Source organism: Solanum tuberosum, unplaced genomic scaffold (assembly GCF_000226075.1).
Source record: "Solanum tuberosum cultivar DM 1-3 516 R44 unplaced genomic scaffold, SolTub_3.0 scf00134, whole genome shotgun sequence".
Classification (NCBI taxonomy): Eukaryota; Viridiplantae; Streptophyta; class Magnoliopsida; order Solanales; family Solanaceae; genus Solanum; species Solanum tuberosum.
Genome location: NW_006239062.1, coordinates 1,035,766 through 1,063,154, shown reverse-complemented (window position 1 = coordinate 1,063,154; position 27,389 = coordinate 1,035,766). Strand labels below are relative to the sequence as shown.

The following is a 27,389-nucleotide window of genomic DNA, read 5'->3' as shown; positions in this document are numbered from 1 at the left end:
CAAGTAAATTAACTTACGACAATACATAAGTCTTGAAATAGTTATATGCATGGTATGTTCCGATGGTTAGAAAGATTATGTAAAAATATTCATTTTAAAAATATTACGCCCAACTATTTAGAGGTTTTCTTTAATAAAATATTCAATACGTTTGTACATTATATACAATGCAATTCACATTTAATACAATGTATATAAATGCTGGAAATTTAGTGAAATTACGTAGGCGTTTAGTTATGAAAGTAAAAAAAATAATTAGTTTATTTGAAATTTTTGAAGTTGGAGTTGTTTTTTGCCATACTTTTTACAAAGAATATTTAGAATTTGAATATATTTGTCAGAATATATGTTAAACCCTCATTTTCTAAAAATTAGAAAAAATCACCCAACTTGACTTAGCTTAACCATGTGTACATATATTCATTCGACTTGACACATTTTTTGTTGGTGGCATGAGTTTCTTAAAAAAAATAGACAGAAGGATGAATCTTGTAACTTTTTGAATAGTGCAAGGATGTTTTTTGTTCACTTACATAATACAAGGATGTACTTTAGGTTTAAATCATAGTTCAGGGATGATTTTAGTCAAAAACTCACTTCAAAACACACCATGGGTTCTACCTTTCTTTTTATTTTCCTGGTAAGTCTAATAGAAAAATCCAATTGGATCTCATTTTTTGAGTTTCATTATTGAATAAACGGAAAAAAGACAAATATACTTTCAAACTATCGTGAATGGTATGTAGATACCTCCATCATACTTTTAGGATATTGGTGCCCCTACCATCTAAAACCTAGAGTGTATATGCCATTCACTCTAACGAAAGACTAAATAGAGACACATAGCACAATCTTATCCGTCGATTCGATATTTAATAAATGTCAAATTGATGGATAAAATTATGACACACATATGTCTGTTAGTATAAAGTTTATATAAACGCCCCTCATAATCTTCCCTTCGTGCATCCCTTCCCATCTTTGCTCTCACTTTCTTTCAATCTCCACCAAATCAAGAAAAGCATATACTTTATAAAAAAAAAAGGAACTATCCCAAACAAAAAAATTCTAAAAAATAAAACAATAGAAGAAAATATCCAAATCCCTAACTTATATATTTCTCCTTTCTCGTTAGCAGTTTTTTTTTCCTTTCTTCTTTGTGTATACTGTGCTGGAAACCCAGCTCCCAATACTCTGTTTTCTGCTAATTTCATTCATTTCCATTCGGATTTTTCAGAAAACAAAATCTGGGTTTGTTTTGTTCTTGATTTAGCTTTAGTTTGAAATATTTTCAGTAATTTATTGGGATTTTTCTTTGGCTAGATTTGTGAGCTGAAGTACACTTGGAAGTTTGAAGTTTGTGGTTGGATCAATATGATTGAAGATTAGAGTGTTTGTTAATGTCAATGGCTGCACCGAGGAATATAGTGGTGGACACAAGTCGGTTGGTTACAAGGGATGAAGAAGAGAAGAAGAGTATGGATATGTCGTGTGCAGCTGAATTGGATTCGCCAACAGCTAAGAGGTTTAAGGAAGGGAGGTTTCCATTGTCAAGTTGGGAATTTGCAGCAGCTTTTGGGGTTATTTTGGTGTTCTCAACAGGATTGTTTTGCTTATACTTGTCAATGCCACCTACTGAGTATGGTAAATTGAAGCTGCCTCGTACCATCTCCGATCTCCGGATTCTCAAGTAGGGTATTGATTTATTTTTATTTTTGTTAATATTTCCTCATTTTGGCATTTCTGTGATCTTTAGGTAATGTATTGGAAATTATGAGTTGAAGTTGATAGAATTGATTTTTGTGGAACTATACTGCATTTCTGGGATGGATAAGCTCCTGTTTTTACTAAGATACTACTACTATATATTTGTATTCAGGGCAAATTATTCTCATACTTTAGGTGATTTTGTTATACATATGCGTAGTTTGCAAGTTAGTGATTCTTTTAGTTGACTTTTTAGTTTCTTCAAGGAATGGTATTGTCATTGGTGGCGAAGCCGGGATTTTCAATAAGGAGGTCCAAAATATGTAAAGTAAACACACGAAAAAGCCAAAGGGGGTTCAACCTCTACTATAGATACATAAAAAATAATTTTAACAATGCATAAATACTGTAATTTCCCACTAACTAACCCCCTTGCCCCTACATGGCTCCGCCCCTGAATTTGTCATTTGAAGGTTATAGCAGAGGTTCAGTTAGAAATTGGATATTCCGACTCTTAGTTACTTCTCAGGAAAGCACCAACTGTTTACCATGGCACTGTCCAACCTCTTGCAGTTGCATGACGGGTCGGCATTTTTAGGCCTCAAATGTTCCTGAGGTTTGTTGTTCATAACTTTTTGTATTAGGAAGTAGTTATTGTGAATGTCACAAGGTTTTCTACTTGTTTCTTGTAACCCCTTAACCAATAATCGTGCCCACTCAGTTATTACTATATGGATTGTGACTTTCTTGTTCACATTTGATTCACCTCCCTTAATATTTGTGAGGGGTTGTGGCTTTATCATTGATTCAAATTCTTGTGAGCATGGATGTGCATTGCCCCCTCAAAAAGTGATGATAATAATATTAACAGGAGAAAGTATGGGGATGCAACAGATTGTCACTTTTTCCTGTTGAAGATGTTTAAGGTAGCACATTATTCATTTGATATGTTTTGTGCTTGTCATTTGGTTCAAAATCAGAAAAAACCGCATCTTTTATTTTCAAAAGCTTGGACTTACAGAAACATTTGGAGAAAATTAGATTACTCTTTATTTTTCTTACGGAAATATCTGACACAAGAAATATGATCAAGTGACATTAAGAAAATTAAACAGGTTGGATACACATTGACCCTAAAACATTTGGCTTGGGAATGCCGACAATGGTAATTGCAAAATTTTCCAGGTATGGTGCCAAGTACAGTAAGTAGGCATCACCAGCAGGATTTTGTATTAGTGGTAAGAGCGCAGTGTGTGATATGTGGGTTGGGTGCACGTCGTTGGTTCGAATTCTTCCCGAGACAAAAGCCTATATTTAAGTGGAAAGAATAGAGAGGTCGTTATCCACTGAGTTTCGAACCTTGCTCTACTGGCCGTCAGGGACGTCTTGTTTATCAAAAGGAAAGAGAAGTACAGTAAGTTCGCGTGGTCTCTCTGGTGGTCTCCACCTTCTTGCATTGTTGCTCTACGATTGAAAATTTTCATGTAATTTCTGCTAATGGTGTTTTCTTTTCTTAATTTTGATTTGACATTGTATCGCTTGCTTTACGAGGTGTGCCCTTATTTTCTCAGCTGATTCTATACTTCTATTTTGTTTCAATGTTAATATTAGTTTTTTTTCCAGGGATAATCTCGGAATGTATGCGGAAGTCTACCCCACAAAATTTATTCTTGGCTACTGCTCAACATACATATTCATGCAGACATTTATGATTCCTGGGACAATTTTCATGTCCTTACTTGCTGGAGCACTTTTTGGTGTTTTCAGAGGGCTTCTCCTGGTTGTCTTTAATGCAACAGCTGGTGCATCATCCTGCTATTTTCTGTCTAAATTGATCGGCAGGCCTATAGTTAACTGGATGTGGCCTGAAAAGTTGAGATTTTTCCAGGCAGAGGTCTGTAATCTTCTTAAAGCAATTGCTAGTGATGTGCTGCCTCTTTATTTACTATATTCATCGTAGCTTTCTTTCTGGTGCACACTGCACACTAATGTGAAATGTTTTGGTTTTAGATAGTCAAACGTCGGGATAAGTTGCTCAACTACATGCTGTTTTTGAGAATAACTCCAACATTGCCAAATCTTTTCATCAATTTGGCATCTCCTATTGTGGATATACCATTCCATATTTTCTTTTTGGCCACCGTGATTGGTCTCATCCCAGCTGCTTATATTACAGTGAAGGTAAGTCTTTCTTCTGTTAATAGTCGCGGTTTCTTTCTTCCTTTTGTTTTTATTTTTTCCTTCCCCACTTTCTCTTGCTTGTCTATATTTTCTGCTCCTTGAAGTCTGTTTTAGACTGTTGTATCCCTGAATCGATTATTGATACATCTGGTAAAGAAGTTCTAGAATAACCTGCATGGTTCATCTTCAACAATGCAAGTGTTTTTTGTATAGTATAAAATAAACCATGATTAATCTGTTGATTGGCAGGAGAGTTAGCTGTCACAGATAAGTTGCAACTTTGTGTGGGAGTGATGGGGTGGTTTTATCAAGAGGGTTCTTTGTTTAACTCCAGTAAAAGAAAAAGGAAAATAAAGTGGACTAATGAACTGAGAAATATTGGGCAGAATAGTATGTTGAAATACTCTGTAGTTGAATAATTTGGTGATTGATCTGCCTTATGCGCATGTACCTAAACCTTCTGAGGGATTATTTTTTGCGTCTCTCAAGTCACACCCACACCAAAGATCCCAACAATTTGCAGCCAACTTAGCTTTGGGCAGGACTCGAGGCTGAGCTGGCACATTTTGGTTGATATCTCGAATGTGTCAATATTGCTTGTGCTATCCAACCGATCATTCTTTTGTATCATTCTGACCTCATAAGTGCTACTGTCATTCTTCAAATTGCTAGGCTGGCCTAACCCTTGGGGAACTGAAGTCCGTCAAAGATCTATATGATTTCAAGACCTTGTCTGTGCTTTTCCTCATTGGCACTCTCATAATTTTGCCAACTATCTTGAAGAGGAAGCGGATATATGAATAGAGATTTCTTGAAGGACCAACAGATTGTACCTTGTAAAGGGACTTGAAGATTTCTTTATTATGACTTCACAGCAAATTGGAGTGGCAGCCGGCAGGACTCAGGTAACAGCCTTTCATTTTCCAGTACCTGAATCACAGCGGAGAAGGCATTTTCAAGTGACAGACAGATTTGCCTGCGGCAATCACAAGTGCTGATAAGTGTTCCATACTGTGTTCTTTGCCCTTTTCTTATATTAACTGGATTACTCCCTGTAATCGGTTGAAACCAAAGGTGATAGGCTATAGTATTTAATGTAATGCGAAAAGTAACTCACAGTAAAAAGATTCTGATTGTAACACAATAATATTGTCATTACAATTCCCTTCATAGATGAATGCAATGTCGCGAGCTATTCTAATGAATTGTTTTCTGTCAAGTTCATCTACAAAATTTGGTCAAAAACACGAAGCTGGGAAATATAGTGAATGGTCAAGGAACTCATTGTACTCCTTTTGTGATCTAAAAGCTAGTGAAAGAATTTACTGAAGTGCTCACTTTATGACTGTTTTCTTCTATTTTCTGCAGAAAACATGCAAGACATGTTACACAGTTGATTTTTTAAAGGCCGGTATAGTTGTTTGCGCACATAAAATGTGAGTGGATCATCATTACATAGAGGTTCATGAAAAGGAATTCGAACTTCTCCCAATTGAAGGACAGGTCCTCTAATTGAAAAAAAGGAACAACCACTATAATTTACCTTAATAAAAAAGTGTAGTATTTAGTTAAAGTTGGTAAAAATACAATATCTGTATAACTATGTCCTTAAGCCAACTATGTAGGCTTCTGAATCACAAGAATTTTTTTTATAAAAAAAGTTACATTGATGAATTGGATTTAACATTGATGATGCTATACAAATGGAAAACAATCTCCTATTGACCATTGTCACTGTCACTGGCTCCAAGAGCATCTGCCAAATTGAAGGTCAGATTGCCTCTCATTGTTCTGGCTGCCAGTCCTGTATTTCCCTTCTTCATCATAGTTGCAAATTCCCCATAATCTATGCGTCCATCCTGCCAAACGAAAAAGATTATTAACTCGGAGATCCTGAGTACAAATTTCACGGCCTTTCAAAGAAACCAAAATATATTTTCACGTGTGTTTGGTTGACGAAAAGAAAAAGAACTACGTTCACGTGTGAGGAGTACGCTGAGACAAACCAACTAACATCTGTAATTCTCCTGGAACATTAGTTTAAAGTTATGGGGACTTACATTGTCTATATCAATTTCTTTGATAATATCTTCCAATTTAACATCACCTAAGCCAAACTCTTGGCAAGCTAGTTGAAGCTCATCAATGGTGATATAACCACTACCATCCTTGTCGAAGTAGGAAAATGCAGCAAGCAGATTCTCCTCCCTCTCCATCTTGTTCAAATGCAATGTTGCAGCGATGAATTCACCATAGTCGATAGTGCCATTGTTGTCAAAGTCAGCCTACAGAAAACGTTCTGGCCATGTTATTTTGCTGCTTGTGTGGAATGGACTATAAGTCTATAACCCCTACGGCCCTATCCTTATCTACTGAACAAATCCTACTACCAGTTGTCCAAAGAGGGCACAATCCAAACTGAACATTTCACGAATAGCCAATCAGGAACTTATATAAAGAGACGGAATAAAGAACAAGTACCGCGCTCATCAAGGCCTTGATTTCAGACTCTCTTAAGTCAGATCCTACTCTTTTCAAACCATGTTTTAGTTCCTCATATGTGATTGTTCCGCTGTTATCTGTGTCAATCATTTTGAATAATTGCCTTAGGCCGCCTATTTCTTCCTCCGAAAGCCTTTCTGCTATGACCTGTTTAGATAGTAATTCAAGTATAAAATCAACGCAAGCATCCAAAGTTCGAACTAGGTAAAAATCTTGTATTATAGATGGAGGATCAGAAAAGATAGTTTTTTAATTTTGTTTGGTCCAAGAATCAGCCTTTCTCAAGTAAATTCTTGCTGAACTGTACAGAAATAGGCTAAATATACTTCAACAGTACCAAGTTTTTTTGAGGGGAAATGGAACTTGATAGCATGACATTAGTAAGAATGTCATTGCGCATATTTAGATCTCACTACCTCTTCAACAATATCAAAATACACATTAAGTCCAAAAGTTTTCATGATTCTCTTATGAAAACAAACATTTTTCAGTCATCTTGAAATACACCAAGTTCAGATTCCCAAATGGCAAAGCACTAGGGAAACAGCAAATGATAAAACTGCTTTTAGGTACTCAGTGAACGGCATCGTGTAACGGTATCAATCAAATCATAACATAAAGTAAGCATGTTGATCCTTCTACGAGTGAAATTATCTTGACAACATTCTAAACATGTTTGAACATAAGAGGCCTAGTTGAAACTGCATCATATCTTCATAACAGCTAGTGCAGAAATACTTATGTGAGGCATATCATATACCAAACATCAAAACAAAGATACAGCTAAAAAGCTAATTAAAAGAAAAGAAGGTAAGCTTATAAAAGAGTACTCACTCGTAAAGCCATCTTTTTAAGTTTGTTCATATCATAGAACTGCTTTAGGCGCGACAAAACTGCAGAACCCAAGGGTCTGTCTGGAGCAACATTATCATCCACAATCCAAGGATGACCTGAAAAAATGAACAAATTAACTACCAAGCCGAAGATGAAATAATTGATTTTCGACCAACTTCAAAAGCTTAACACACAGAGAACTTGATGCGCAGTTAATCGTGCTCTAGGATCCCTGGTGAGCATCTTCTTTACCAAATCTTTTGCACTATCAGAAATCTGAGGCCAAGGTTCTGATTCAAAGTCTATCTTTCCTTTCAATATCTGTTTGAAGATACCATTGTCTGTCTCTGCGAGTCAAAAATTGAGAAAAGAAAACTAAGCATGAGAGAGAGAAGTAGAATTAGTCTTTGATCTTCCTGTTTAAAAAGAAAGATGCTACAAAATAATCAGAAGTAAAAATTTTACCAGCCCAGAAAGGAGGAACCCCACATAACAAGATATAAAGGATGACTCCAGCACTCCAGACGTCTATTTCAGGCCCATAGTATTTGTGCAACACTTCAGGAGCAACATAATATGGACTTCCAACAACATCTGAGAAATACTGCCCTGAAAGGCAAAATAGGAAGGAGGAAGATAGTTGGTTACATTATTAAGCACACTCAAATTGTCCAATACTTCATCACAAGCACAGCAGATCATTGAAAAATTTGATCATAGAGCAATCAGGAATTACCATGCTTAAGATGCGATTATGATTTACACGAAGTGCATAATGGAAATTTATATTTGGTTCAATGTTATGTCTGTACGGAAGCTTTTATGTCCCTTCCTTTAACTCACTAAAGGAGTCTTTTTTACCAGATTGTTTTTACTGCCAAGCTTTGTTTTACCCAAGTTTTTTTTCCTTAATTCGTCTAAGATCACTGTTGAGAGATGAAATAATTGCATTTAACAAGTCAAGAAGAAGAATCTGACTCTAAGATGGAGGTAAAAAAAAAGGACATATCAACAAAAGGCATAATACATAAATATGTCCTTTAACTTGACTTCAGCTGACATCTATATCCTTTAACTTTGAGTGTGCACAAGTAGACATTTAAATTTGTATTCAACAAGTACACACATGTGTCCTACGTGACATAATACATGTAGAACTCCACGTAGGACATAAATTGTCAGGTAGGATGCCACGTAGGATGCATATGTCTATTTGTTCAATTTTATACAAGTTAAAGTGCCTACTTGTGCACACCTAAAGTTGGAGGGCATAGATGCCAGCTGAAGCCAAGTTAAAGGGCATATTTATGTATTATGCCTTAACATAAAGAAAAAGTGGGCTCTTGAATTGCTGAGAAGGCAAGCATACTATGATGAAACTAAAGTATAAAGAGTTGCAGGAAGAAGTTCTACACTTGGAGTTCCATTACATCATACAAAAGACCAAAGGTAAAGTTCAACCTTTTTAGGAAACCAACAAAGCAGTAAAAGTTTCTACCACTGCCAAAGCGAATTTAACAAGACAGATGACAAAGAAGCTCATTAATGAAATCTTAAAGTAAACCAAAACAAATGTAAACTTTAAAGGAGAAAAAACAAGAACAACATATTAAATAGGATAGAAAAGCCAGCAAATAACTTTTCATTGATGTTGACCACATTTTCTTCAATGGAAACATACATAAAGGAAATCAATCAATGCAGAAAAAGAAGGTACCTTCAAAAGAAACTAACACAGAAAAAGCTAAAACAATAATAAATATAGAAAAAGGATGGTTTTCAAGAATGTCATCAACAAGAAGCAATGAAAATCATTAAATTTTAACCAAATGATGAAATTACGCCAACCCCATGAGCAAATTCAAGAAGAAAGCAAACCTGGCTTATAGAAAATAGAGAGACCAAAATCAGTAGCCTTAAGCTTAGCATCTTCATCAGAGCTATCAAAAAGGAAATTCTCAGGTTTGAGATCTCTATGCATAACCCCAAGAGAATGACAAGCCTCCACAACTTTGACAATAGTTTTCATCAATTGTGCAGCTTTCTTCTCAGTAAAATGCCCCTTTTGAACAATCCTATCAAAAAGCTCACCCCCTTTACAAACCTCCATAACAATATGTACAAAAAGATTATCCTCATAAGTCCCTTTAATCCTAACAACATAAGGGTGTTCAGACAAATGATGCATTATCTGAATCTCTCTCCACACATCCTCATAATCTTCCTTACAAAAAAGCTTCCTTTTTGGGATTGTTTTGCAGGCATATTCATGACCTGTTGCATTCTCTGTGCATAAATAAGTTGTACCAAATTGACCTTGCCCTAGTTTCTTCCCAAGAGTATAGTGCTCACCTATTCTTGGGGTTTGATAAGGAAGAACATTCATACATGATTTTGTTGATGATGAAACTGTTGGGGGTTTGCTATTTTCAGATTTAGGGATCTCCATTTTTGCTATTCTTGAAATCAAGATTCCTTTTTTTTCTTGATAATGTATTCTTCTATTGTCTAATCTTTGATTTTTTGTTTCTTGTTTTTGAGAAAAATAGAGATGTTGTTTATTGATTTTGAGGAAAATTTATGAATTTGTGTTTGTTGATTTTTGTTTCATGGTTATCTGGCGGGGAATATGGTGTCTCAAGTTGACTTGGACTTGCGTTTGGGGAAAATGAAGGGAGTCACGTTGCATTATTTAAAAGAAAATGTCCAACTCATCCTTAACTTTCTATTTTGGATCAATGTTTTTCATGAATATTAAAGAAAGTGAAAGATTTCGTCATTGAATTTCGAGAGAAGGCACATCTATGTCATTCGTTAAGAGTTTTGTTCATCAGATGAGTCAAACTTTTAATCGATGACATAAATAAGTTTTTTTTCTCAAAGTTCAATATAAAAATATGATTTAATTAATGACGTGGCTGAAAAAATGGTTATGCAAAATTGAAATTGTTTTCAGTTAACAAATAATTGTGTGAATGAATCTTTTGTCAAATGAAAATAGCATAGATGAACCAAACTTTTAATGGGTAACATAAATAAGTCTTTTTTCAAAGTTAGATAACATATTTTAACTTTTTTCCCTTAAAAGAAATAATATGTGTTTCCTTTTAACTTTATCATCAATTGATATTTATGTTGTGTATAAATAAACATTTAAAATTGTATGAAATTGAATACGTAGATACATATGTCATGTGTAAATGACATAATACATGTAATCACATGGGATGCATCATGCATGTATATATTTGTTCAACTTTATACAAATTAAGGGCATAATACATCAATATGACTTTTAAGTTGGCCTCAACTTATAACTATTATCTTTAACTTTGAGTGTACACAAGTAGACATTTAAATTTGTATAAAATTGAACAAATAGACACATTCGTCCTACATGACAATTTTGTGTCCTACGTGACATCCTATGTGTATTATGTCATGTAGGACACGTGTGTCTACTTATTCAATTTTATGTAAGTTTAAGTGTCTACTTATGCACACTCAAAATTGAAGGACATAGTTATCTGTTGAAGTCAAGTTAAGAGTCATGTTTATGTATTATACCAAATTTAAGTGTATGTATTATATTAATATTAAATGATGCATTTATAGTCCTTAGAATATTTTAAAGTGGGGCATTTTCAGTTTTTGTCAACCTTTTTGGTGGAAAACTAAAGGAGAACTCATATGCAGCTGTATACTTTTGGTAGTGAATACCACGATAACGTATACTTGACATAATTAAGTGGAAAGATATTCTCTGAATTTTTCTTCTATTTATCTTTTTTTTTATAGGAATGATAAAACTTATATTTCCTCTGTCCAATTTTACTCGTCATTGTTTGATTTGGCATAATCATTAAGAAAATAATTATTGATATATGTATTTTATCAAACTATTTCTATTAAATAATGTTTAGTATTAAGTCTTGGAAAATGATTTGAAGAATAAGTATTTAATGTTGATGGTAAAATATGAAAAAATAAATTGTATTTTCTTGATATGTCAAAATGACAAGTAAAATTGAAAATTTATTTAAAGAATAAGTGACAAGTAAAAGTAGAGGTGTATAAAATCGAACCGAAAATCGAGTCAAACCGAAAAAAAATCCAACTAATGATTTTGTTTAACTTGGTTTGGTTTGAGAAAAAAAAACCCGACTATACTTGGGTTGGTTTGGTTGTAACTAAAAAAGGTCAACCTGAGACTAAACCAACCGACATTATATATATAATTTTTAAAATTTATTTTATATAAAAGTATTTACTTTGATGTAATTTCTAAATATTCCTTATACATTTTCATAATTTTTATCTTTTAACATATTTTTTCAAGACTTTTTAGACTTAAAATTTTGAATGGTCCAATAAAGGTATAGTCCATAAATATTAGTAACTCTAATAAAACTCAATTCAAAATCAAATCAATTCTAATGCTAACAAAATAAATTAATTCTACACTAAGAATGACAATAATGTTGAATATTTGTTCTTTAGTTTTACATTGGTTTAGACATTTAACATACATAATCTAATTTTAATTTTTTCCTTAGTGTTTAATCATGTAATTAATACTTATTAGACTTATTTTAGTATGATTTAGTACTTTTAAATTATGATCATTTTCATTATGACTTATCAATTTGCAATATTTGTTTTATAACGATTTCATTATTATTTTTTATTGAATATTTCAGTGTCATCACTCATCTTATATTTTGTGTTATTTTCTTTAGAAACACCTTAGATAGTTGTATTTTGGTTGGACTAAAGAAATATTTGGAGCACAAGTTAATTATATGTTTGTATGAATACTTTACCAGAAAAGTCCAAAAACCCAAAAAAAATCCGAGGTTTATTAGTTTGGTTTGATTTAAAAATTTAAAAATTTGACACAAATGGTTTGGTTTGGCATTTGAAAAACCAGAACCAACCCGAAAAAACCTGAGGTTGAAAAACCCAAAAAAGGCCGAGTTTTATTAATTTGGTTTGGTTTATAAATTTGACACAAATAATTTAATTTGATATTTGAAAAATCCGAATCAAACCGGTCATATAAACCCCTAACTAAAAGTGAACCGTATTGAATCAACCAAACGCATACAGCTGATATTAGTAATTTCTGAAGTTAAAATGGAACATATCACTATTCAGATTTCATATTGATCATTCTGTTAAATTTCAAAATGTTAAACTTGAAAGTTCTTATAAATTAAAGATTATCATCAGATTTAAAAAATAATTAATGTCCCCTTAAAACTAATATTTTGATAATGGAAAATCCAGGCATGAAATGCATTTTTTCCCCCTTATGTATAACAAAAAATATTTCTGGTAGGATATAGTTGTAAAACAAAAAATATATGACAAACCTATTTTTCCTTTGCTATTAATATACTTGGTCACATTCTCTTCACTGGAATTATTTACTATTTATACATAGTTAATATCTTTGATCATTTTGTTAAATTTCAATTGTTGTTATCTTGTACTTGGATTAAAATGGATCACAATAATAGTGAAACAAAGGATACTTTAGTACAAATATTGTCCCCCCAAAGGTTAGTATTTTGATATTGAATACAAACTTTGAACATATACTTATTGGCATTTCATTGAATTTAAATTATATTACTAATCATCTGTCAGTGTATAGAACTTAAACTCTTCGGATTGTGTCAGGTTGAGGGGAAAAGTTGCAGTTATAACGGGCGGTGCAAGAGGAATAGGAGCAGCAACAGCAAGAGTTTTTGCTGAAAATGGAGCTCATGTTGTGATTGCAGATATACTGAATGAAGTAGGTACAAGTTTAGCTGAATCTATTGGAGGTCGGTACGTGCGATGCGATGTTTCGAAAGAAGAAGAAGTTGAATCAGCTGTGAAAGTTGCAGTAGAATGGAAAGGAAGATTAGACATCATGTTCAACAATGCTGGAATTGCAGGCTTTGGAGGAAGCATTACAAACATCAAAATGGATCAGATGATGACACTCCTTGCTATAAATCTTCATGGAGTTGTACATGGTATCAAACATGCTGCACGGACAATGATAGCAGGCAAGTAACTTTTGAACGAATCAATAACCTCTCTACTTTTTAACTCGTCCCATTCAGCTCAATTGACACATAACTCTGTGTCAAGTCAAAATCAGACAAACAAATTGAAACTGAGAGAGTATATGTTGTTTGTGCAGGCAAGCGCGGGGGCACGATCATATGTTCATCAAGTTCTGCTGCTATAATGGGAGGATTGGCATCTCATTCCTACACAATGTCTAAAGAGGCAATCTTAGGACTTGCAAGAAGCACAGCTTGTGAGTTAGGGGTTCACGGTATTCGAGTTAACTGTATTTCACCTCATGGTGTTCCTTCTGAGATGCTTGTGAGTGAGTTTCAAAAGTTTCTTGGTAATACAGAACTGAGGCCTAATGAAGTGGGTTCAATTGTAGGGGAAAGAGGAAGTCTTCTACGTGGGAGAGGTGGAAGATTAGAAGATGTAGCACAAGCTGTGTTGTTTCTAGCTAGTGATGAATCTGGTTTTGTAACTGGACATAATCTAGTTATTGATGGGGGTTACACTTCAGCTTTTAGTCAAATGAGTTTTATATACAATGACTGAAGAAAAGAATAGAGGTAGTTAGTCATACATTTCTCTATGTACTTTCTGAGTAGAATATGTGCGTCTATTTGTTCTAAGTTTAAGTGTCTACTATCCAAAGTTGGAGGGCATAGATGTCAGAAGGTCAAGTTTAAAAGACACAGTCTATGTATTATGTTTCGTATCACATGTTAAACACATTCTACTTTCATTTATTTAAGCACGATTCACATCACCAAGTTTTCCGACTGTTAAAACATAGATCACAAACGTATACACACACATATCAAGGTAGATTGGTTTTGTGATGGAGTCGCAAGAGTTGGTTTTCACATACGCTCCGGTCCATGTAAATGGAGGGTTTTGCTTGGGACAATTTGCAAGACCCCAGGTTTTTCTGCCAAAGGAAAAAATGACAACTTAGTTCAGCTATAAAGCCATACTATATGCTGCTGTATTGTGCTATGATAGGAAGATGAATGTCCTCCAAGCCACCAATGACTAAATTTCGAACAAGTTCATATTCACAGTCAGGAAAAAAAGAAAATCTGGATATGCATACTGTCTCCGAAACCAGTTATAAGGTTTCTCAAACCGAATAAACAAATGGAAGATTCTTAAAAATCCTTCTCAACTCTCATTACAACTACATGTAATAATCATCATGAAGGAACTGAATAACCACATGTTATCAAAATACGTAGGCATTAAGCATTTTGATAGGAAATATAAGAGTATAAGTTTGATCATTTTATTTTTATAAGATCTAAAAAGATACAGAGAAGAGGGGGTCTAGGGTCTATCACAAGTTCGTGAACTCATCACTTCTTATTCATTCCAAAACAAATCATTGAATTATGTGGTGTTCAGTCAGGGGTGGAACTACGAGAGTGCAAGGGGGTTCAACTGAATCAATAAAACTTACTTGCAAGCTCAGAAACCTGCTCAGGAGTCAGCTTGGCAGCGAACCCACTAGCCGCATGCTTGTAACTGTAAATCAAAGCCTCCTTTGCAGCATCCTCACTTTTTTACACAAAGATCAGTCAGTAAATACTTCAATCTTAAATCTTTCAATCTTACGTATACCGAATAATAGAAATGCACCTGTACTATAAAAAAAAAGGGATCTGGAAACTCAACAACTTATCAGCTGATCAGAGTCCTTTAACCAAGCATGCATAATTAGGATTTACTTTTATCCTGTTCTCACTTAAAGTTTTGGTAAAGTTGAGCATTGATTTTAGTCTTTACAGGAAAATATACGTGTATCTAGTTACAGGAATTTTGATGGTACTAATATATTTGTTATCAACGGTCTCGTACTGTTTTACAACAACAACATAGCTAGTGAAATCCCACAAAGTGGAGTCGGGGAGGGTATTGAAGCTGTTTCCGAAGGGAACCTCTACAGGAAAGAATATATCTATCTATATAGAGGATTTTTTATATTACTATAGTATATTAGTTTTCAAAAGGTATCATACTGTACAGCCTAACTAATCAAAAGTCAACATTAGAAGGTCATTATATTAAGGGTCATTTGGTTGGGAACAAGTTATCTCAGGATTAGTTATCCCGAGACAAGTCATCACTAAGGTATAAATGGTGGGATAAATAATCCAAGACTGCCTAATACCTCCAACCAAACGCATGATAAAATAGACTTGGGATTTATACCTGGAATTATTATACCTTATACCTCACACCAAACGACTTGGGATTATTATACCTTATACGGTTATACCTCATACCAAACGACTCGTTAACAGACACAAATATATGTGATTTTGGCCGTAGAATTCCAAAGCTGTAAATGAAGGAAGAATTGGATGTGGGAGGTAGAATTGAGCCAATATTTGGAACAGCATTCCCAGAATTGACTTGCTTAGCTAGTCATACTAAATGAATTTCTGTTATTAAGCAAATACTAACATTCAAAGTATCTTAGCATTTCCTTTATCAATGTGGATGAACAAATCCAATGCTGGTTCAAAAACTAAGTTTTGATAATCCTTCATTCAAAATTCTCAAATAAACATAAAAAAAAACTATCTTCTCCCCCACCTTAAAAGATATCAAGAATTGAAGCATCAGAATGCAATATTTAACAGAATTAACAAGAATAAGTGTGTATCCACTTTCTTTTCTACCACTTACAACATGCCAAATTAACAAGAATGGGGAATATGTCTGTCTATGCCCAAAAAGGTTTATGCAAATGAAATTACAAGAAGAAAGACAAGTCCAAACATTAAATTAGTAAGAATCAAAATCTATACAAGCAAGAAAATGACACAAAACAAAAACCTGCCAAGAACAGAAGCTAAGGTCTTGATATGAAACTCCTCAGGGTCTTGATCTTGAGGATTTTCAGTATGAACAATATACACTTTTGCTTCTGTGGATGGTGGTTCAGAATCTGTCATTGCTGCAACAAAAAAGAAAACCAAGAAAATGATTTGGATTTTCTGCATCACTTTGATGTTCTTGATAATAATTAACAAGGTTATAATTAATCTTAGCAAAGTGAGGCACTTGAAACTTTTATATTTAACAGAAAAGAAAAACAATGGTGTCTCTGCTGCAGGCTACAGCTGGAGGACTTTGCCACGCGTTGGTTGCATGCCTGCTTTACCAGTTCGGTTTTGGCATTTTGCCAAAATGTGACATAAGAAATGGTCAGTTTTTTTGTTTAATCATCCCATTAATTCATATTTGCTTACTCAACCATTCAACAATCCGACTCAACTAATTTCAGATTAAAAATAAAAATTGGAGGAATTCATGGGTAATTTTCTAAAGTTGGCAATTCTTTTCACTTGAGAAATATGATAAGTCTTGTATATTTTGAATACCTAAAGTAAGATTGAATTGTGTCATTTTGATACTTTTCGTTGACTTGACAACTTGGGTGTGATCTTCACCTCAAATTGGAATTCATTTGTCATGCTATAGTTGTATCTTCCCAGATTGTGCGATGGACTAAAAACAACCTTCACCTTTTTTGCTCAAAAGGATTACTTGAAACAAAAATAAACGCATATCAAAAAGGCTATAGTTTTACAAATATTTATTGAAGAAACTTGGGGGTGGGGGTCTAGTTAAAAGAAAAGAGCTGCTATCTCTGTAAAATCAATCAATCATGATGAATATAACTGAGCTAGTTCCTGTGAGAAGGCCTTCTTAATGACATCCCTCTTCAGCTTCAAGGCTGCAGTCACAAGCCCAGATTCTGGTGTCCATGCTTCCGATAACAACTTGATCTTCGCTGGGATCTCAAACTTCTCCAAACGAGCACCCTTCGCTGCCTGTACAAGACACATGTTCAATGAATTAGAGAAACCATAATATTCACCAAACTGCAGTCTACACAACAAAGGATTTAACTCCGGAAATATGGAGAAAAAATGTTAAAACATGCCAAAACCAGTTAATCCAACAAATGTGAAGGTTAGCAGGATTAGGAAAATACATCTTTGCTTATGATAACTGAAAACAGAAAGAAGCTCAATAACTTTGCATGTATGAGAAATACCTTCACTAAGGAAGCATACACCTCCTTGATAGTTTCTTCCTTCTGACATAACTCTTGAAAATCGACAAAGTTAATTCCGTGCTTCCTAGCCCAGTCTTCCACAGCAGCTTGAGCGGCCACCACTATAGCTACACAATAACTATGGAAAGGATCGGCATGTAACATTATATTGTCAACATAGGGACTGACGATAAGAACAGCCTCAACCTGCACATGACATATCAACTCCCACATGAGCAAATGATGAAAAGAAAAGTGGGGAGTTGCGGTAGTGAAACCAGGACAAATTCATCTAACAATGTGCATATAATTCATATGCTAGAATAAAGATACCATATAAAATACTAGATCACACCTTCCCCAAGGAAACATATTCCCCGTGTTGAAGTTTAACAATGTCCTTTTTACGGTCAATTATCTCAAGGCAACCATCTGCATGAAATTGCCCTACGTCACCTGTGTAGAACCACCTCATTCCTCTCTCGTCAACCTTAGTACAGCAAAAAAATTGTAATTTATCGACCAGTCACATTTGTAACATAAATACTCATCGGAGCATACAATTTTAGAGCAATAAGTACCTTGTACACTTCTTTCGTCTTCTCCTCATTTTTAAAATATCCAACGGTAACATTTGGTCCACCAATAACAATTTCACCTCGAGGCATTGGGGAATCACTTGTTAGATATCCACCCTCAGCCCAATCTATCAACTACAGATGAAAGTACTACATTAATTAAGAGTATTATCTGGTGAAACCTAAAAAAAAATGATTCAGAAGCAATTATAGAGCTGTTACAGTTTCTCATGACTTGAACAACAAAAAAAGTTTGGAAAGCAAGATGATTATAATGTAATGAGGGGGGAACAGATATTTGGGGTGTGTTCGGTATGGAGGAAAATATTTTCCAATTTTCTCATGTTCGGTTGGTCAAAGTTTTGGAGAACATCTTCTCTAGGAAAAACAAGTACCTTAAAAATGAGGAAAATGACTTCCCAAGTGGAAGTAGGAAAACAAGCTCCACCAGTGGCATTCCACATTGATTGTGACACACCTCATTTTCACCCCCACCCATGTAGCCCCCATCCCCAAAACTACCCACCCCTCATAGTATTTGTGTAGATTATAGACAAATGCTTTTAGGATAATTATCTTTTTGTTACATACCGAACACAAGAGAATAAGTAAGAAACCACTTATTTTCCCGGAGAACATTTTTCAAGAAAACATTTTCCTTCGTACCAAACACACCCTTGAAGTACAAACATTGTGATAGATGTTGTGATGGATCATGGTCAAGTACTCTATCAACTTACAATAGAACCATCTCAAACTTAAACCATATAAAGATGGGCACAAGAACAAGAGCATTACATAAAAGATGAAAAGAAAACAACAGGATTTAACAAATAAATGTGAGAAATGAACGTAACAAGATTACTACAATGCTCTCTGAAAGTTTGAAATGCATAATTCTTGACCTGAAAATGGGGTAATTTTTCCTAGTTGCATAATTATCTACTACTCTGTCAACTTACAATGGAACCATCTGAAACTTAAACCATATAAGGATAGGCACAGGAACAAGAGCATTACATAAAAGATAAAATAGACAAACCACAAGATTTAACAAATAAATGTGAGAGATGTAAGTAATAAGATTACTACAATGCTTTCTTAAAGTTTGAAATGCATAATTCTTGACCTGAAAATGGGGTAATTTTTTCCTAGTTGCATAATTATCTACTACTCTGTCAACTTACAATGGAACCATCTGAAACTTAAACCATATAAGGATAGGCACAGGAACAAGAGCATTACATAAAAGATAAAATGCAAACCACAAGATTTAACAAATAAATGTGAGAGATGTAAGTAATAAGATTACTACAATGCTTTCTTAAAGTTTGAAATGCATAATTCTTGACCTGAAAATGGGGTAATTCTCATAATTGGTTAGACAAATGAAGTAATAACTATAGCAGTATACACGGATATAGAGGAATGTTAAGCTTTGACTCTGCTTATTCTTCTTTACCTTGATGTACGAGCAAGGAAGTGGAGGACCAACACGTCCAACAGAAGTATCATCATAATCACTAAATGTTCCACCAGCACAGGTCTCGGTAAGACCATAACCTTGGCCTATTGGAGCACTAAGGAAAATAAACCAAGTAAGATGAGAAGTCTGCAGAAATAAAAAAGATGCTAGCAAGAAGAGAAAACAATGTAAAGCTGCATATTATTTGCCACTGTTATTGTTGACAATAATTTAGTTAAGTATCAATTTAACCCACACCAGAACATGTCTATTTTGATGGAAGTGGATTCCTTTATTAAAGCATCACGCTTTTTGTTAATTACCATTGAATTTCATCATTCAAGTAATTCACGATGCTAGTTATTAATTAGAACAAAGGGTGAACACAAGAAAATAAATGGCCACTCTAAAAGTCTAAAGGTTAGGTTTTCTCCGGATTCTCTTCCTACAATCCAGCAAACAGGTAAGGCAGATATATATTTTCAAGTCATCAGCTTCTAGATTTACATCATTAGAACAGCAGATAGGCAAACATGAACAATCGTTACGTTGAAGTTTTTATAAATTGGACATTATTTCAGAAACAATGGCAAAGAGAACTTAAGGGGTAGAACAAACCCCTGAGGAACATCAACAAGTGTTCTTTGGACACTTTATATTAGGACAGTTAGTGACAACTACAACCTAAGGAGAGGAATACACCTCTCATCGGCAAGACAGCAACAAGAGTTCCCAATTCCACCACAATAACTACCCAACTCTTTAGTACGTTGTTTATAGACAGTTGGTAAAAAAGTGCAAAGTGGTGAGATTTCATGTATGCATTAGATTGTTGAAAGAGATACTATGTGCAGCCAGATCAACCTGGAGACTATAAGAAGCAGGTGGTATTGAAGTTGAGAAGGTTACTCTTGCTGCAATCTTATCTCCAGAAGTGGGTAACTCATTATACATTGTGTATATCAACAAAACACTTTAGACCATCAACTCAATGGCTTATGGATCATGCTAAGAGGTCAATTCGAACTTTATATATTAGTTTCATGTGATATTAAACTAGTGAATCCCTTAGATCACCATCTTTTGGGGTGAGAGGTCAAAATTACCACAATCAGAAATGGGGGAATAATTTCAGAGTTACTCACCCAAGGCATATGTTGATAAATCTCTGAGTATCACCTGAGAGAGGAGCTCCTCCTGACAGGATAAAACGGATACGGCCGCCAAGAATTGCTTGAACCTTCTTAAACACTAAAAGGTTCCAGAAATGTCTTTCTAAGCCCCAAGCTCCAAGCCAATTACCATTAATTGCAGACAGTCTACGAGAATATGCCAAATCAAACAATTTTTTGGATAATCCGCCTGCAGCATCTACCTGAGTTTTACCAATGTTAGTTTTACGTACCAACAACATGTACTATGTATGCAGAAGCAACTAAGAAAATATATATTTTGAGTCCTCAGTTATACCTTTTTACGCACGCCATCTCGAACCCGATCAAGAATGGCAGGGACAGCTGCCATCACAGTTGGGCTTAACGCAGAGGCATCTCCTTTTGTTCCTTTCTTTATCTTATTTGAAGTATCAGTAAGGGTCAGAGGAGAACCATATCCTATAGAACCACCAATCCCAGGTACTATGGTCTGCAGAAAATATCAGATTTTTAACTTAACAGAAAGAAAGTAAAGACATGAATAAATCATACACCCAACAAATTTGGTCAAAATTGGTACATTACCTCTGCTGCAAGCTCGAGAATATGAGCAAGCGGCAGGTATGCTAAGTAAACATCCTTACTTCCAAGACCGGGTACAATTGTCAGAACAGCAGAAGCTGTAGCTAGAACATTCCTGTGTGTCATCATCACACCCTGTGCACCAGATAAAATGTTAGTGATTTTGTAATGACTGTAATTTTTTCTTCCTAGAGATTTTTTGACTCATCCAGGTGCATGAGGAAGAAAAAAATGGAATAAAGTTAGGAAAATCTAATTTTCCTACTACACAGTGGCAAACGTTTTAAGCATTTCCTAGACCTTTACCATGAAGATCTTGAATTAAAACAAGAGTAAGAAAATCCCGAGTCACTATTATATTCAATTATCATGTTTTCTATGCGTTTCTCTCTCTTTTATACTATTATCTTAGTTCTTTCATCTACTTTTATGGGTATACTGGCAATCACCTGTTCCTCCAATGGCTAAGGCTCAAACGTAATTTTCCAACCAAGAAAAAAATAAGACTATTTTCACCAATTTGAAGCAGAAGATTGAGAGTGTCGCAATTAACCTTGGGCAGACCAGTACTTCCGCTGGTATACATGATCACTGCAATATCAGCTGCAAGAGGTAAATCTGGGTCAACAGGGTTTCCTCGGCCAAGAGTTTCCACCTCGGAAAAGGTCTTCAATACCCAGTTGCTCCCTGCAGCAACGATGGCACTTGATGGAATCTCATTGTCTATGCATATCACACGTTTGACGGTATCAAGTTGTCCACTAATGTCTACAAGTTTCTTTAGTTCCTTTTGCCCACAAATGACAGTAGTAACCTCTGTCTGGAGAAGAGAGCTAGTTGACAACAAGCTATGTAGCAACACTTGAAAAGAACAGAAATGAACATTTGAAAGAGTACAAGAAAACACAGAAATATCTAATGAGCAATACATAGGTATCAGATTAAGGTTCCCATAGCTTGTTTTCCAGCACAGCAATAATATCTGAAAGAAAGGAATTTAAAATAGAAGTATGATGGAGGCAAATTGTCAATTTTCAAGTTCTTGAAATTTAGGTCTTGAATGGATGAGTTGCTGCGGTACTATATTGGTACTGGCTAACATTTTTTAAAATAAAGTTAACCCTTTACTGATTTACAAGAAAAAACCTTGCATGGATAAGTCAGAGTTTAGCTGTAAAAGTAGAATGCTGTGCTTTTCTAATTTCAGCCAGAAGCATGTTATTGGTTCACTGAAGAGATTATGACACCCTCAAATAGATCCAAAAAGAACAAATCTAATGTGGGGCTCTGCCAGAGATTATCAGCTTCACCCAGAAACAAACAATTTCATCGGCGTGGGTACTTCATTTATCAATTTACCTGTTTTACAATACTTCATTTATCAATTTACCTTTTTTACAATACCACTGTCTAGAGTATTTTAATATCTTCTATGTTTTAAGGCTTTCCTTGTGTGACTGTCTCCTATAGAACTTCAACGAAGTTATATAAGTAAAAGCAGATTCTGACCTACATGGGGGGTATGGAAGAAAACATATTTCATTTCAAACTGCTTCACACGCTTAAGTGGACAGTACCAGTCGAAAATGAAGATCTAATAATCCACAAAAACTAAAGAAAGTAGAGAAGGCAAGTCAGACCAGTGCTTGACAACAGATATCAGTTAAAAGAATGAGTTAACATGACATCAAGGTCATATCTGATAACTGACTTCGAGGTTTTAGTGAATATGATTATCATTCTACCATACCTGATCTTTTATCCTAAAGTTGTACATTGATAATCTTGAAATTGCATGTCACTTCACGAGACGAGATCTTCAATTTCTATCATAACTAGGAAAAGTATTTTTAGCACCTCAGGCCAACATTATAAAAGTATTCTTTGTTCTTTATTAATTGAGACAGTTCCAATTACTACATCTGATCCAGGATTGGGCACATAATGGTGGTGTCACTAGTACAAGTCTCCAAGTATGATCTCTTTCTTATGCATTAAACACTATTCTTGAACCTGTTTTGTATGCATGAACTGATTCGTGAGTGAGAGAAAAAGAGAGAAACAGGAAGAAAGATAGAGCAAGAGAGATAATTGACCTGATTTAGTGAGTAACACAAGGCCTCTTCACCAAGTGATGCATAAATAGTAACCACTGTCACATTGCGTCTGAAGCAACTCTGGTGTAAGCAAAGTGACTCAATGTTATTTCATTGACATGGAAAAAAAAAAAAACTTGATTTGGATATTACTAGAATCCTAGTCGTCTATAAACTAGTAAAAAAGAATACTGTCTCTTGGAGTATATCTCGAATCTACAAATGGTCATCAGTGCAAACAAAGACTGCAAAAGAAACCTCTTTGTTCAGTTAGAACAGAACAGATATGTACCTGTAATGCCATTAACCATTCTTCACATGTATCAGCAAAAATGGCCACACGTTCTTCTCTTTGGTGCCCAAGTAGTGCCAAACCAGAGGAGAAATTGCACACAATCTCAAATGCCTGACCATAACTCAACCACTCATAATCACCCAAGTGTAGTTTCTCGAATGACCTTCCATCTGCAGATACTTCCATCTCTCTGGAAAGCAGTTTCCGAGTTCCTAGTAACTTCTTGTGATAGTGCTTTTTGCATGAATACTCAAAAAGCTCTGCCAGGGTTGTGATTCCATCCCATGCTGTTTCTACCGGTGCATTGAACCGACTGTTTCTGATAGCATAGCCAGGTTCACCACCAACATCAGCAGGCAAGCCTCGCTTTTTTCGACTTCTTCTATTCTGAAGGAGAATAGTTACTACCAGAGGAACAAGAACACCAGCAACATAAGGCCCCATCTAATTTACCCTGAAAAAAGCAAAAAATACACTGTCTCAGACTGGTTGCAGATATTGGTTAATGTTTTCGAGAGTGATTAAACCAAGAATATCAAAAATTAGATTAAAATGATTACCAAAATATGCAACATAACTTCTAAAATAATTAGCCCCTAAAATTGGAAGTGAATTATATGTATCATCTAAGGAGACAGGGAAGACAACAAAAAGGTTCTCAACGGTAATTATACTACAGACATGAATTCCTTCCCCCTGCAACAAGGAGGAACAAGAAAGACCAAGAACATCTGCAATTCAACAATGTCAGATATTTTGTCATATTTTGAGTTCTTCCTCCGTTTCCATTCTTTCCGTTACCACATTATTTCGGTGTGTTACTGCTTCCTTTCCCTTGATGCTCTGTATAGCTCCCTTTGCTAATTGGCATGTTTTCCCCATTGTCGTATTCCCTTTTTTCGTAAATACTTTAATTTGCTGCACTTGAGCAGGGGTCTTTCAGAAACAGCCTATGTACCTCTCTAAGGTCTGCATACACTCTACCCTCCTCAGACTCCACTTGTGGAATTACCCTGAGTATGTAGTTGTTGTTGTTGTCCTCTTTTTCCATTCTTATATTCTAAAGGGAAATCATCAAAAGATATGCATTTGGTAGCAAGCAAGAACAAATTAAGAAAAATAAAAAGGAAACTTTTTTAGACTTCTTTTTTTATAAGTATGGTGTCTGGGTCAACTTGTGTGCACCTCAACGGGATACCTGTCACTTCCCACCAGCAACAACAACAATTCGACGGGATACCCATCACCTCCCACCAGAAACAACAGCAATTCGACGGGATACATGTCACTTCCTACCAACAACAACAACAAGTACCAAGTAATTCTATCTAACAAATACTCCGTAAAAATATAACCATCATATCAACAAGTGAACTCAAATTGAGACAAAAACTACCTAATGGTTGAGAGATGTGGTAATTTACTAATCCTAATTTGTTTACCTTTTTTCCACTTTTTTTATTACTTAAAAAAATGGCGCAGTCCAAGCTAAAACAAATTAAGCTACAATTCCTAAATTGTATCGAGTCCAATTTTACAAGAAAAAAAATAATAATCATGACAACTTAACACTCACAATCTAGGAAGCTCAAACAATTTAACCGATAGTTCAAACTGCTTCAATAAAAATTGAATAAAATGCAGGTGAATAAAATGAAAATCAAATCTCTAGCCTTCCAATTAGCAACACATTAAACATTAGTTGCCATTAACAATAACTGGAAGAAAAATAAATGGAGGCAACCGCTATTATTCAATTTACTGGTGATTACATCCATGTGTGGAGCAGCGAAGAAGAAGAAGAGGAAAGCATACCTTGAAGAAGAATGGAAGAAATTGAGAAAAGAGAGGTGTTGGTATTGGGGGGTTTATTAAGGTTTGGGCGGAGGGATCGAGAGAGAGTTGGAGTTTCAGCCTAACAGTTCAGCTACTGTTAAAAAGCTGCAAAGGCTTGTTTTCTTGTGTTAACTATTTCTGATTTCGATCAAACACGTACGCTACCGCTTGATTTGGGTGATGGAGATTGTACACTCTAATTCCAGTCATCTAGGGACCACCCTCTTTCTAAACTCCCTTATATTACTCACATTTGGCCCAATTTTATATTTATTAAATTTATTATTTCATATTTTTATATTTTGTTGTTAATTAAAATGGTTGAACATATTTTCATAGATTATTTTTTCTAGAAAAATTTAACTGTCACGATTCAAATGATCATGAGTAGCTCCCACACTAACCTTTTAGTGAGAGAAAACCATCAAATCCAAGATTTAGGCAATTTAAGATCATTAAAAAAAAATAAAACAATATTTAAATTCAATGAAGTTTATAAATAAAAGTCAATATTTTAGTTTGGTACGAAAATAAATCAACATCTAAGTAAATTCCTAGAAACAAAAAGTCATTGTACAAGAACTTCTAAAGTAAACCAAGTCGAATAGATATGTCCAAGGCTAAATATAAATTAGAGGGTCTTGTTGTCTGGATGATGGACAACAGGACAAGGACGACTACCATGAAGATTCATGGGTAACTTGGAAATGGAGTGCTCGCCCTTGGATCAAAAGTGTGTTGGTACACGCTAGAATTAGGGTCTCGGAGGAGCCTCTGGAATGTGTTTTGCACTCAACAAAAGAAGAGTACATGATAGTATCAGTACAAATCACTTTGTACAGGTAGGTATCATATGCCGGCTTAGGTTAGAAATATGCAACACATAAGTTAAACAACAACTTGACCAAACATTCAACACATAGCAACAATTCATCAGTCAACAAGTATAAGTATAATCACAAACTTAGTAAATGCTACTAACATAATCTCATTTGAATGTTTTTATGGATCACTAAGATCCTTACTAACATAATCTAAACACAAACTTAGTAAATGCTACACCACAGATCATAGATAATTTTTGAACCCGCAATACCACATTTTTATCAGAAACTGGCCTACCTTGAAATTTACCAAGTCTCATCCAAGGAAAATTCTATCCAAGTGCTTTCTTACCAACCAAAGTTATAACATCGGATACTTGGTACGCATGTTTGCTTCGGTCTCCCAAGTGGTCTCCTCAATCGTATGGTTCTTCCACTAAAACTTTACAAACATAATCTTCTTAGTCCTCAGTTTACGAACAACTTTATCAAGAATGACAAATAGGTTCCTCTACGTAAGAGAGATTCTCATGTTAATCCCAATGGATGATGTAATTACCATCGCCATGGAACTTTTTCGATACAGACACATGGAACGCGGGTGAACTGTCAAACTTAATGTCCATCTATATACTACCAACCCCACACACTAAAGAATTTCAAACAATCTAATATATCTTAGACTAAATTTATCCTTCTTTTCAAATCGCATAACCCCTTTCACGGGTAACACCTTAAGCAACATATGCTCACCCTCCATAAATCTCACTCTCCATAGAGTGTATGCCTCTTACCTTTTGACCTGCGTACTTTTTTTGCCTGCTCTAGGCCGCTACCAATATCTTTTCTTAATAAACTTTACCTTCACCAACAAATCCTTTAAAAAATATGTACCCTATAGTCTCACCTCTATAGCATCAAACCACCCAATGAGAAATCTACATTTTCTCCCATACAAGACCTCAAATGGCGCCATATTTCCTCCCATACAAGACTTCAAATGACGTCATGTCAGTGCTCGAATGATAACTATTTTTATACGTAAATTCAGACAAAGGTATAAATTGATCCAAATAACCCCTAAAATCCATGACACAAGTGCGGCATGTCTTCCAATACCTGAATCTTCCACTTGAAGTAAACATCGGTTCGAGGGTAAAATGTTGTGCTAAGATCCAATTTAGTTCCCAACTTATCATG

At 34.9% G+C, this 27,389-nt stretch overlaps 5 protein-coding genes across 6 annotated transcripts; 2 read left to right on the top strand and 3 right to left on the bottom strand.

Moving 5' to 3' along the window:
• The first annotated feature begins 1,089 nt into the window (after positions 1-1,089).
• LOC102597648 (uncharacterized membrane protein At4g09580) lies at positions 1,090-5,093 on the top strand. Of its 2 annotated transcripts, XM_006351853.2 has the most exons (5): positions 1,090-1,251; positions 1,324-1,690; positions 3,331-3,601; positions 3,718-3,888; positions 4,561-5,093. In XM_006351853.2, exons 2-5 carry the CDS (start codon positions 1,401-1,403, stop codon positions 4,690-4,692), a joined length of 864 nt encoding a protein of 287 aa, XP_006351915.1. In that variant the 5' UTR covers positions 1,090-1,251; positions 1,324-1,400; the 3' UTR covers positions 4,693-5,093. The 2 variants fall into 2 exon arrangements, with proteins under 2 accessions (XP_006351915.1, XP_006351914.1); XM_006351852.2 differs by having other exon boundaries at positions 1,090-1,690.
• A 369-nt stretch (positions 5,094-5,462) lies between these two features.
• LOC102597321 (calcium-dependent protein kinase 11-like) lies at positions 5,463-9,896 on the bottom strand. Its single transcript, XM_006351851.2, has 7 exons — positions 9,103-9,896; positions 7,690-7,833; positions 7,419-7,571; positions 7,225-7,340; positions 6,370-6,537; positions 5,949-6,173; positions 5,463-5,747 (listed from the first exon to the last, which is right to left on the bottom strand). The coding sequence occupies exons 1-7, from the start codon at positions 9,671-9,673 to the stop codon at positions 5,607-5,609; spliced, it is 1,518 nt and encodes a 505-aa protein (XP_006351913.1). The 5' UTR covers positions 9,674-9,896; the 3' UTR covers positions 5,463-5,606.
• A 2,787-nt stretch (positions 9,897-12,683) lies between these two features.
• LOC102596996 (short-chain dehydrogenase reductase ATA1) lies at positions 12,684-13,860 on the top strand. Its single transcript, XM_006351850.2, has 3 exons — positions 12,684-12,788; positions 12,910-13,283; positions 13,421-13,860. Exons 1-3 carry the CDS (start codon positions 12,730-12,732, stop codon positions 13,843-13,845), a joined length of 858 nt encoding a protein of 285 aa, XP_006351912.1. The 5' UTR covers positions 12,684-12,729; the 3' UTR covers positions 13,846-13,860.
• A 278-nt stretch (positions 13,861-14,138) lies between these two features.
• LOC102596663 (subtilisin-like protease SBT3.3) lies at positions 14,139-16,364 on the bottom strand. The gene is made up of 3 exons (XM_006351849.2): positions 16,132-16,364; positions 14,750-14,847; positions 14,139-14,221 (listed from the first exon to the last, which is right to left on the bottom strand). Exons 1-3 carry the CDS (start codon positions 16,296-16,298, stop codon positions 14,154-14,156), a joined length of 333 nt encoding a protein of 110 aa, XP_006351911.2. The 5' UTR covers positions 16,299-16,364; the 3' UTR covers positions 14,139-14,153.
• A 440-nt stretch (positions 16,365-16,804) lies between these two features.
• LOC102596335 (long chain acyl-CoA synthetase 9, chloroplastic) lies at positions 16,805-25,556 on the bottom strand. The gene is made up of 12 exons (XM_006351848.2): positions 25,345-25,556; positions 23,527-23,983; positions 23,235-23,315; positions 21,692-21,958; positions 21,142-21,273; positions 20,873-21,046; positions 20,548-20,777; positions 19,400-19,517; positions 17,941-18,072; positions 17,715-17,849; positions 17,360-17,566; positions 16,805-17,132 (listed from the first exon to the last, which is right to left on the bottom strand). The coding sequence occupies exons 2-12, from the start codon at positions 23,971-23,973 to the stop codon at positions 16,965-16,967; spliced, it is 2,091 nt and encodes a 696-aa protein (XP_006351910.1). The 5' UTR covers positions 23,974-23,983; positions 25,345-25,556; the 3' UTR covers positions 16,805-16,964.
• Between the last annotated feature and the right edge of the window lie 1,833 nt (positions 25,557-27,389).